The 12,469-nt window shown below is 42.4% G+C and overlaps 1 protein-coding gene across 1 annotated transcript in view; it reads left to right on the top strand.

Annotated features, from left to right (window-relative positions):
- Positions 1–5,980: 5,980 nt before the first annotated feature.
- Positions 5,981–12,469, top strand: part of PKP1 (plakophilin 1) — a 54,785-nt gene continuing 48,296 nt past the window's right edge. Inside the window, exon 1 of the mRNA XM_018576832.1 lies at positions 5,981–6,318. Within this exon, the coding sequence (XP_018432334.1) occupies positions 6,120–6,318 (199 nt within the window). The 5' untranslated portion in view covers positions 5,981–6,119. The remainder of the gene's footprint in view (positions 6,319–12,469) is intronic.

The raw sequence follows: 12,469 nt of genomic DNA, 5'->3' as shown, positions 1-12,469 counted from the left end.
CCACCGGTCTGTTAGGATTAGATGAGTTTAGAGAGAACTGGCAAGGGGAGGTACGGTGCAAGTTTTCCAATGATGGCATAGAGAGCTGGTACCTGAAATGGCAGAGGTATATATACACTGACCACAGCTATGCGAGTGTATATCCAAAATCCTGTATATCCTGTATATCCAAAATGACAATTGCAAATCGTCCACCAGCGTCTGTGATGGCGTGAATAACAGTGCAAGGAAGAGATTTGCTAATAAGCACTGAGGCACCCCGAGAGTACGTGGAGTACGTATCATGTACCGACCTTTGTATCCAGGGGCGCCCCAGGGCCAACACCTTACTCCCATCTAGATGCGTCTCCTGCAATAAAATGATATGCGGCCTAAGTTGTTTTAGATAGTTACATACCAGGATACCACCTTTATATCATTCAAACCCATAAAGCCTCAAGTCATACGGGAAGGTGGACAGGTCTCGCAGCCGCTGCAGGTGAAGGTTAGGACAACACACACTCCCCAAAGGCCCAATAATAACTAAACAACCCCACTTCCCCAGGAAACATAATAAACCAAACATTAACATTGTCCGGGAAGCTTGAGGCCGGAAACCCCAAACAGTCAGGTAATGTAGCACCTCAAGCTAAAGGGTACATATACTAAGGCATGTGCTTGTGTGTAGCAGCAAAAATAGGAAAAAAGCAAAACAATAAGTCAGTGTCTGTCCAAAAAACATTTCGGGAGCTAGTTCACGTCTCCACATTACAGGGCAATATCCGTTCAGCAACCGGCATCGCGGCCTCAGGTCCTGTATGTTGTGCGGGATGAAGAAAAGAAAAAACTAGGTTTATCCGCCAAGCCTCAGATGCCCTTGCTCCTGACGCCATAATAATACAGATCATATACATGCGTCTCCGCTGGTTATCAGTGAGGGTGTAAGAACAGAGGGGATAAGGCTAACAACTAATAACCGCAGAGCCATGCTATCTGGGACTGTCTTTAGCGAGCCAGGTCACTGGCGATCCATTCTGAGGATAGGCCTGGCAGGAACAAACAAAACATAAGGCAAAAAGGTAGGAAGCTAGAAAGCAAGATTCCAAGGTGGTATCAGGTGTTATGTGCTCATCCCAGTGGATCCAACCACTCGGCAGCTGATGTCGGTGTGTCAAACATTCGGGGTTTGCCGGCATGGGGAACTCGGAGCTTGCTGGGGTACAACATGTTGTATTGGATGCCCTTCTGCCGAAGGCGGCGTCGTACATCCACAAAGGATCTCCTCCGCTTCTGAACCTCAGCCGAGAAGTCAGGGAAAAGGCGAACTGAGGCGTTTTCATGGCTGAGGTCAGGATAACCTCTAGCAGCCACTAATATTCCTTCTCGGTCCCGATAATTAATGAGGCGCACTAGGAATGGTCTCAGGGGGGGCCCCGGAGGCCATCCTGCCGTTTGGGACCCTATGGGCCATCTCGACCACAAAGGTTGAGGGCAACTCCTCCAGGGCCAGCAGATTTTACAGAAGGTTTCAGCAAACGCAGGAGGCTGTGAGCTCTCTGCACCCTCTGGCAGGCCCACTATGCGCACATTATTCCTTCTCAGCCTGTTCTCAGAATCATCCACCTTTGCAGCCAGTATCTTGACCGTGTGTCCTGGATGGAATTGGCATGATCCCGTACAGAATCTTCCACCCCAGACACCCGTGTCTCAGCCTGTGACAGTCTGCCCCTAATCTTGTCCAGGTCATGCCGGATCAGCGTGCATTCCACTGCTAAATTATCTATCTTGGCAGTGAGTGCAATTTTACATCCCTCTATGGCTTCCAGGATTGTGGCAGTCCAAGCTTTCCCAGTACCTGAGGTGCATGGGGCGTCATGGAGATCCACGGGGCCTTCCACAGCATCAGCGGTTTCCCCTTCCATGGCACTAGTTGTGCAGGAGCATGCACAGGCAGCCGGTGAAGAAGGCAAGATGGCGCCGGACACACCCGAGGCCGCACCCTTGGACTTCTTCCCGCTTCGTTTCGGCGTGTCTGTGCGCTTACCGGACCTGTAGGACATGGCTCACTGGACCGGACGTCCCACGGAACCTAGGTAAGTAAATCCCGGGTCTGAACGAGCAGGATATCTGCAGGATAAGGTTAGTGCAGAGACGGTGCTCCTGCTTCACATCCCGGCCATGCCCCAACCAGCAGGGAGTGTTAAAGCAATGATTAATAACAGCCTGGTGCATCAATCAGATAACAAAAGCACTGTGCCAAGCAATATGGAGAACAAATGTTGTTTTAGTTTGCTTCACAGTTTCTGGGATTCTTGTTTTTACAACCCCAATTCCAAAAAAGTTGGGACACTGTAAAATCTACATAAAAACAGAACGCAATGATCCCATATTTTATTCACAATAGAAAATAGAAAACATATGAAGTGTTTAAACTGAGAAAATGTACCATTTTAAGTAAAAAAATTAGGTAATCTTGAAATTGATGGCAGCAACACTTCTCAATAAAGTTGGGACAGGGCCATGTTTACCACCGTGTAGCATCTCCTCTTCTTTTACCAACACTCTGTAAACGTCTGGGAGCTGAGGAGACCAGTTGCTGGAGTTTTGGGAGAGGAATGTTGTCCCATTCTTGCCTGATATAGGATTCTAACTGCTCAGCAGTCCTGGGCCTTCTTTGTTGTATTTTTTGTTTCAAAATACACCAAATATTTTCAGTTGGTGACGGGTCTGGACTGCAGGCAAGCCAGTTAAGCACCTGCACTCTTCTACTATAAAGCCATGCTGTTCTCATAGATGCAGTATGCGGTTTAGCATTGTCCTGCTGAAATATAAAAGGCTATCCCTGAAAAAGACGTCATCTTGATGGGAGAATATGCTGCTCTAAACCTGGATATTAGACATGTGCACAGCATAAAAATTTGTTTTGGACAAAACGAATACATTTTTTAAAATTTTGTATTTGTTTCATTTTCCGAAACACATATTTTTGTGCAAGCTGCCCATTCTATACACACTAATGCACCCCCATAGTATCAGAGATGCAGGCTTTTGATCTGAGCACTGATAACATACGGAAGGTCCCTCTACTCTGTACTGCAGAGGACACAACACCCATCGTTGCCAAAAAAGAATGTCACATTTTGATTCCTCTGGCCACAGAACAGTTTTCCACTTTGCGACAGGCCATTTTAAATGAGCTTTGGTCCAGAGAAGATGGCGGCTTTTTTGGATTATGTTCAGATATGGCTTCTTTGCATATTAGAGCTTTAACTTGCATTTTTGGATGGCACAGCGAACTGTGTTCAGAAACAGTGATTTTTGGAAGTATTCCTGAGCCCATGCAGTGATGTCCATCACAGAATCATGCCTGTTTTTAATGCAGTGCCATCTGAGGGCCCGAAGATCACGGGCATCCAATATTGCGTTTTGGCCTTGTCCCTTGCACACAGAGATTTCTCCAGATTCTCAGAATCTTTTGATTATATTATGTACTGTAGATGATGATATATTTAAAGTCTTTGACATTTTATGTTAAGGAACATTATTCTGAAATTGTTGGAGAATATTTAGACGCAGCTTTTCACAGATTGGTGAACCTCTGCCCATCTTTACTTCTGAGCCACTCTGACTCTCTCAGGGCTAGTTCACACCAGATGCAGTTGTGATGCAGTTCATTCCGTTTTGCAGCTGCATCAAAAACGCATCACCATGCTTTCCTAAGGTATTTCTTGTGCTCTGTTCACACCAGAGCAGTCTATTAAGATGCAGCCAGAAAAAAACAACTACTTGCCCTATTTTAGCTGCATTGGATTGCGACAGAAAGCATCAAAACACATGTGAACACACTGGAAGGCACCTGAAATCCCATTTTAAGGGCTAGTTCACACCAGCCACAGTACGTTCCGGTCCGATTGGGGCCAGAACGCACTGGATCACATTGCGGCTGGCTCACTTTGTGTTGGGGCGGGAGGGGGCATGGCCGTGCATTGAACGCAATGACACCGCAGCCACGCCCTCCGGTCGCAGTGCGATCGGCCGCACGGGAACACGTGGCACATCAGTGCCTGCGTTCTGGTCTGGTCCGCTCAGAAAAAATGCTGCAGGCACTATGTGCCACGCATTCCCGTGCAGCCAATCGTACTGGTGCCAGAGGGCGTGGTGCTATTGAGTTCAATGCCATGCCCCCCTCCTGCTCCAACACAAATTGAGCCGGCCGCAATGCAATCCAGTGCATTCCGGCCCCAATCGGACCAGAACGCACTGTGGCTAAACTAGCCCTTAGCAAATAAAACCCCAAAACAACAAAAGTGCATCAATCGCAGTAAAATTGCGGTAAAATCACAGGCAAATGCATCGCCCCGCATCTGTGCAGACGCATGCTGTGCTGATGCAGTTCTGTTCTGAACTAGCCCTTAAATGCTCTTTTTATACCCAATCATGTTACTGAATTGTTGCCAATTATCCTAATTAGTTCCAAAATGTTCTTCCAGCACTTGATTGTAAAGGTGCCCATACACCTTACGATTATCGCACGATTTTCGCCTGCAATCGTGTTTTCGTATGATAATCGCAGAGTTGATGGGAAGTGCACAACCGCAATTACTGTACAACCGTTCAACTTTTGTCTTTCCAGCAGGCTAGAAAAATGTTATTGAATCATACAAAATTCGATGGATTAGTGGCGTTTTCCTACAAATAAAATCACAACGAGAACACTGCTCATGCGCAAACGAAAATCCGTTCTGTCAATCACCGAAATTCAGCAAGGTGATATTGCTAACGAACGCTAATTGAAACCCACAATGGTCTGTACATGATGGGCAGTTGTATGAAAATCGAATGAAGGTTCGATCATCGTATGAAAAGAATCGTGCGATAATCGTAAGGTGTATGGGCAGGGCACCTTAAGTATCACTTACTTTGCCCGCTTTTTTTTGCCCTGTCCCAACTTTTTTGAGACGTGCTTCTGCCATCAATTTCAAAATTACCTTATTTTTTCCTTAAAATTGTACATTTTCTCAGTTTAAACATTTGATATTTGTTCTATTTTCTACTGTGAATAAAATATGGGTTTATGAGATTTGCAAATAATTGCATTTTGTTTTTATATAGATTGATATGTTTTTATATAGATATAGATAAGCAGCAGACAATTTTTCAAGGACACTGTGTATAAGAGACTCACCTGTGCATTATTACTGTTCATGACACATAATAGATCTCTACGTTCATCTATTGTCTTTGAGTCATTTTTGGGGTCAAGGTGACATCAAATCAAACTTTTATGGTAGACAGCGGGCAGTAGTACAGTGCCCTAGCTACAAAAAAAACTATTTTGAATAAGGTAGAAGTAGACAACACGACAGTAATCAAATGACAATAAAGCTAGCTATCGTCTAGGCACTAGTAGGGCATATGTCATATTGGAGAGGAGGTCTGAGGTCTGTGTTGTGTCTGATGAGGAAGGTGTGGTTCTTCGTCTACAAAGTAAGCGTGTGTGACAGCATGATTATGCATACATGTGACCTGGGTGTGTACAACACTGAACGTGTAACAAGCTATGTGACACAATACGTGAATATGTTGTATTATGTGTAAAATTGACACCCCTATGTTATATAATACAAAAATTACTTGTAGAGCATCTGGATTACATGAATAAGTGTTCTATGTGCATAAGTGACCCACTATATATTTTTCTGCTACAAAATAGGAAATCAATATGGCATAACTGTAATAGTTAACTTATGTGCTAGCGAGTAGTATACACCACTGAATTCTTAAAATAACTTTACAGTGTAATCTGTTGAATATTGCAGCCAGCTCTTTTCTAGCCTATATGTATCATCCCATCCATTTTTTTGTGCGAACTTAGATCTATGCTATTTTGTATCAACTAGTTCTTAGTCACAACCAGGGTGGGGTTGGGAGTATTGAGGCGTGTCATCCAAGTGCAGATACACCTTTTCAGACCTGTACAGGCTTTGAGGAAGCTGTCAGAACAAGACACTTCTGGAAGTGTAGAGGAGAGCAAGTATCCATTTTCTTGGGATTTAGTCTTGTACAATTATACAGCTAGGTTTTTAAACCTTTAAAAACCATACAGTTCTGCTAATAGACGTATAGGAAAGCCTCTGGCCATGTTGAACTCACCATCCCCGATGAAAACGGCTTTAGCATCAGAAGTCTTTGTGTGGCAAAATGAATCCTCTCTGGCATTGCCCTCAGACATCCATCTGAAAAGTGGTACGGGCAGAGACCAGCGGGTCAAAGAACAAGTGATGATGACAGTGAAGAGGCAAAAGCCAAGAGCTGCTCAGTCTTCTACAATGAATTATGGCAACAGAGGTAAGAACACTGCTTCTTTACAGAAAAGTGGTAATTGGCAATATAGAACTTAAACAGAAATGACACTACAAAAATAAAATGTCCTTTATATGACGTAAACATTTGTGAAAAAGAAACAAAAAACTAGCAAGCTACTGAAAACCAAAATTAGTGTAGCGAATTCAGCGTTGTGAATGTTTCTGCTTTTGCTTTTAACATTCCAGTAAGAGACAAGAATTACAATTACCTACTTTATTATTATAGAAACATTGTGAGAATGGGAATGGTATTCTACTGTCTGCTTGCAGAATAGTTTTTAAAATAGTGCACTGATTCTGCTACTACCTGGGTTTCAACCTAACAAAGAGGATGATTTAGTACAGGATGTATTGCACTTCAAGTTACAGGGCTTGCTGGGTTGAGAGACTTGGGTCACATGGATCTTTTAAAGTGACACTGAACTCAGGAGTTAAATCTTAAAAAGGCATTTAAGTACCTAAGCTTGCTCCCATGGTGGACTACAATCTCAATACAAACGAGTAAACTAAATTTGGGATTGTAGTCCATCACAGGAGTGAGCTTGGAGTGGAGGCTACTTTACAACACACACAGGAACTAAAAGTAGCCACCCTCCAGACGGAAGGACAGTATCAGCACCAATTCAGAGATAATTTGAGGATCTACAGCTGAGTGATACACAAATAAGATACATTCTTTGTTAATAGTTAGAGTACTTAAATGCATTTTAAGATTAAACCCCTGAGTTTAGTGTCACAGGTATTTACAAGCGTTTAGTGTCATATTATTTATTTTTACTTAGGCTGATGTCACAGGGTCCATGTCTAATAGAGACGTTCAGTGTATACTTTGGGTTCTCCATTATGGCAATTAATGGGTTTTTTTTTAGATAGGATCACACGGCCTTGCAGTGAAATCCATAGCACCGAGTTTCTCATGAGCTGGTTTAGGTTCAATGGGTTGACTTATAAAAACAAATGCAATTTGTAAGCTGCAATGACTATAGTGTACTCCTAGGCTCCATTCACACCTAGGCGTTTTATGCACGTTTTCCTTTTAGCGTTTTAGTGTGTTTTTTAGAGCGTTTGAAACAATGCACAAAAGTATTCACACTGCGCGTTTCTTTTGAGTTTATGGAGACAAAACGCATTGAAATCTGCCCAAAAGTAGCTCATGTACTATTTCAAGTGAAAGGCATATTTCTGCTTGCGACAAAACTGACAGGTGTGAACGGGGGCATTAGAAATGAATGGGATTCCTTAGGTGGAGTGTTTTGCCGCTCTTAGCCAGGAGCCTATTGCATGGTATATTTTGTACTCTATAGCATATGGAATTTTGCAGTGACCGCAAAAGTCAGAAAAGCCAGAGGGCTTTATGTAGTCTGAACAGTTCACCAGTATGTGAATTTAGAATGCAATTAAAGTAATACCAATGCTCTTTTATTATTTGGTTTTGTATTGTAATCTTTATAAGGTAAACGCTGATTGGTGTCTTATATTTTTTATTTTCATACTATCGACACTAGTTCTGTCAAAAAGCAGCAGATGATGTTGGTGGATAGTATTTTCAAATACATGTCTTAAATAGCCTCTACGCAGTTCCCTTGCACACTGCTAATAAATGATGTGTTGATCGATACCTTCTTACCGCTAAAAGGTTTTTCTACACACATACTCATGCAGATCAGCCAAGCATGCATATATAGGTTTCTGGAGATAGCAATGGGAACACAGTAATCAATAATAAGCCTGTAATCAGTCAGCAATGTCATCTGGCAGCATGGCAATTGATAGGTTCCTACTGACACTTTTTTTTTAGGTTAAAGAGAAGAGGAATCCAAGCCAATGTAATTCCCTTAACAAAGGTCAAGCAGGTGATGGCTGACAAGGTCAAGGAGTGTTTACAAACCTACATTCAATGATCATTGCAAATGTAAGCAGCATAACTGGGCAAAGTGGATGTCTAGAGGCTACTTTTAGGACCTATTCCCATGCAATGCATTGTTAAATGCATGAAAAATGCATCTACACAAAACATAATGGGGGGAATTGTTTAAAACTGGAGCAGACAAAATCTGGAGCAGATTTGGACTGCAGCCTCATTTTCAAATCTTACCTGGGCAAACTGAAGAGAGATGCTGATTGGTTGCCATCTGCAACTGCTCCAGATTCTGTTTACTTCAGTTTTGATAAATTCCCCCCAATGTTTTTTTAATGGTGTAGTTCACACCAATGCCTTGCATTGCATTTTGAAAAAATAGAGGAAGCTGCATTTTTCGCAATGCATGTAAATGTATGCAAACACATGTCTTTTGATAGTCGGCATGGTGGTGCCCCTAAGAAAACGCATGTAAATGCATGTCATAACACATGCGTTTCCATGTGTTTTAGTGCAGTTTTGGTGGGACCAGGTCTTAAGTAACAGAACTGTGAGATTAAAATGTTGTGAAATAATGACTTAAAGGGCTTTATCTTTAAAATTTATAACACTATACATAAAGGTTCCCACTTCTCCTTCCGCAATAAACACATTATTTTTAATACAATTTATAACCACAACCTGATGTGAGCATTACAAGATAGAGTTGCCTCAGTTTAGGAAACCATGTGGTACCAAAGGTAGCATTATGGAGTTGCCAGATGCCCCTACAAGAGTCCACTGACAGGGAGAGCACCATGCTAAGCAAATGTTTGTGGTCCACAATAGCAGTTTTATCAGTGCTGCTGGTGACATCATGGGACAGTATGTAAAGTAGCTTACAGCCATGTATACATAAACTTGCTAGGAGACGACATGGTGCTAGAGAGCCCAATTTATCCCACTGCATGGGGGCTTCTAGCAGTCTGCTTCTTCCTGTGGGCTTATAACTAAATTAAACCATGAGAAATATGCAAATCTGGCAATTGTAGTGTTAGGAGATTGTGGCGATACAGGATATTACTGGAATAAAAATTGTTAATGAAATGTGTATCTTTGTGACATATCCCTGGCTAAGGCTGGCTTTATTTGTTGCCAGATGTTAGGACTGCAATGTACTAACAGTATTGATAGAGGAAACAAAGCCACTAAGCTGAAAGAATTAATATTACTGCATTTGTTATTAACATACAATATACAGTAAAAAGCATTTTTATGTGGAGTAAAATTGTGTACCATCTACATCAGTTAGTCTGTGAACAGGTAACAGGTGCTGTTTACATGCCTATATGAGCAGCAGGCCCTTCCCCACTGCATGGGAATCCATGCCAAGCTGATACTTGCAGCAGGACGTTCAGTGGTTTTTTGGACATAGATAGGCCAGTGAGAACATGAGATCTCTTAGAAAGATAGTCATGTTAACTGTGTGTGTGAAAAGTCAGACACTGTAAATGGCATGTGGGTTCCAAGATGCAGAGGATCAATTATGGCAGTGGTTCTCAACCTGTGTAACCTTAGGACCCACATATGTCCTTGGTCATTAAGTCGTGACCCAAGTCGCACTGCAATGGAATGCACAAAATTAGGGTACCGCACGTTCCAGTGCGGGCGTTAGAGCTGTGAGTGGGAGGTGCGTTTGGGGTACCATTCAAATGAACGGCAATCTAACACACCTCCCACACCAGAATGCAGGGTAGGTGCCATTGCTTGGCACAGTGCGTTAATCGCACAGTACTATGCAATTAACGCACTGTACTAGTGTGAACAGGCCCTCAAAAACACTGACAGACACACGCAACCACAAACACAATCTCACACACTCACAGACAGTCTCACACACACATACACACACTCCAAAAAACATTTAATTTTTGAAAACATTTTTAGGTCCACCCACTCTCCCTACCTTTGCGAGAACGGGAGTGGATCCTCAGCCTGGGGTCCAGTGTGGGCTGCTTAACTGTGACGGAGCTCAATCCATTGCTTGTACAGCTCCCTTGCATGCCCTGTAGAGGTGCCGGGATCCAGAATGTGATGTCACTCCGGCCCAAGCACCTCTATAGGACACATGAGGGAGCTGTATGTACGTATATATGGAGCTCCCTCGCGGTCATAGCCCCATCCCATGCCACCTCAATCTGACACTCGGCATCGGGCAGCATATTTTTAATGGCTGCTTGGCATGAGAACTGACAGTGCTGCACTAGGGGGAAGCAGAGGAGTCTCTCACCTAGAAAAGGGGAAGACATGTGGCGACCCACTAAACACGGGGTCACGACCCACTTTTTGGTCACGACCCACCAGTTGAGAATCAAGAAATTATGGAATAGAGACACTGCTACTCACAGTTTACCGTTTTTGGCTGCCTTGCAAGAAGAAAATAAAAGCTTTTGTTTTATGCAAACCCTCTGTGCAGGGGTCTGTGAGCTCCCCAACTTCACAAGTGGTGGAGAATGAGGGCAGCCAAAAAACAGTAAACACAAATATATGCTTATCTTCAGCAAACTTAAAGTAAAAGTCCAAATCTTCGTCACAGATAACAAAACATAAAGATGAATCATCAAATTGTATAAAAGTCAAAATCCTGGGGAAATTCCTTCCCAGGAATATTAGTCCTGCAGCACTGCAGCACAGCAATCCAGCAACACAGCAATCCAGCAGGTCTACCTCTCACTAGCCACAGCTGATTACTTTCTTCTCAACTCCCCCAATCCTCTCTGGAGTTGCTGTCCTTTTAAACTGCTTCCTGTGGCAAGAAGATTAACCCCTCTGGTGGCCCTTAAAGGGACCACAACCCAAATAGTGGCAAAATATATCGGCCGTCAAGCATTGCTAACCTCTACTCTCTCTCTCTTTATATATAATATATTCTGCCTTTCCTTCTTTTCACCTTTTACTTTTCATTCTTTGTTCCATTTTACGAAGTAGTGTACAGTTCATGATTGTCGGTGCCTGGGGAAAAATTCAAGTTCTTCAAGTTTTTGTCAGTGAAAGGCTACTTGAGTAATTATTTCAAGAATACCTTTATGTTACTGTATGTTGCAGCAGCTTGTTTCTACTATATTTGAGCCATTCTAAAACTTGTACAAAAGTTAGTTAAATATTGGCTGCTAGTAGAGATTGGGAAATATTTCTAAAATCTCTTTTACACATTATTATCTAAAGTTGGCTTTTTTGAAGTAAGCAGATTGGTAGTTTCCAGTTCTCCCTAATTATCTTTATTTAATCTTTATTTCTGAGATTTGCCACTGCAATGCTTGCTTCTAGGAATGTCCAAGGTCTATGAACTTACTTCAGAATATTTTTTTTCTCGTTATATGTGATAGACAACTGAGGCCATGGAATCCATTTACTAAAGTTATACAACATGTTTAATTTTTAGAGTGAAATTTCATTTAGCTTAGTGAATAAGGTAAAACCTCATGTCCAGGTATGTGAAAGCAAAAGGCTTGAATTTTTTTTCACTTGCCCGTGATTGGACACTCAGAGTGAACATAACTAATTCTCTAAGTCAAGTAAACATTTCATTTTGCAGTAAACATTCTATACTCCTCTGAGATAATTTAAGCAAACCTAGGTCTCTTGTACACAATGGTAACCCTGTAAAAGAAGAGGTAATATATTTACTTTTCTGGCATCTTGTGTAAAATACCACTACTTTGCTTTAACCCACCATGCACATATTCAACCCGTATGGGTGTGTTGAATGCCGGAACATCATCCCCGCTTCCCCCTCTTTTCCCTGTCATGTTGTGGTTCTTCCTGCCAGCTTGTATGTCCTGTAGTAACATACAAGCTGGAAAGTTGAACCCTAGCATGCAGCGGAGGAGAAGTTGTTCTACACACCCAGGTGTGTGGAAAACATGCAGTGACCAGGGAAATGCAAAGGAGCAGTGTTTCAAAACATGGACCGCCAGAAAGGTAAGTATATTACCTCTTCTCTTACAGTGTTCTCATTATGTACAAGTGATCTGAGGTGGCATGGTCACTAGTCGGTACACTTTAGGTCAGATTTAAAAATAGGCTTCAAGTGCACAGTAGTTGCACAGCCTTGCTGTTTAGCACTTCAGTTTTTCATCCAGCTATTGCTATGCTGCACTATTCCACTAAAGCCAGTCTTTGGGTGGAGGATTCTATATCCCTTACTTTGTTCACTACAGCCCACCAGAATACATTCTATGACTGTGTTCTCCAGCTTGGAACGATTCTCTTTTGGAATATAGGCATA

Source organism: Nanorana parkeri, unplaced genomic scaffold (genome assembly GCF_000935625.1).
Source record: "Nanorana parkeri isolate BGI_ZX_2015 unplaced genomic scaffold, ASM93562v1 scaffold77, whole genome shotgun sequence".
Lineage (NCBI taxonomy): Eukaryota > Metazoa > Chordata > Amphibia > Anura > Dicroglossidae > Nanorana > Nanorana parkeri.
This window is presented reverse-complemented; position numbering and strand designations above follow the sequence as displayed.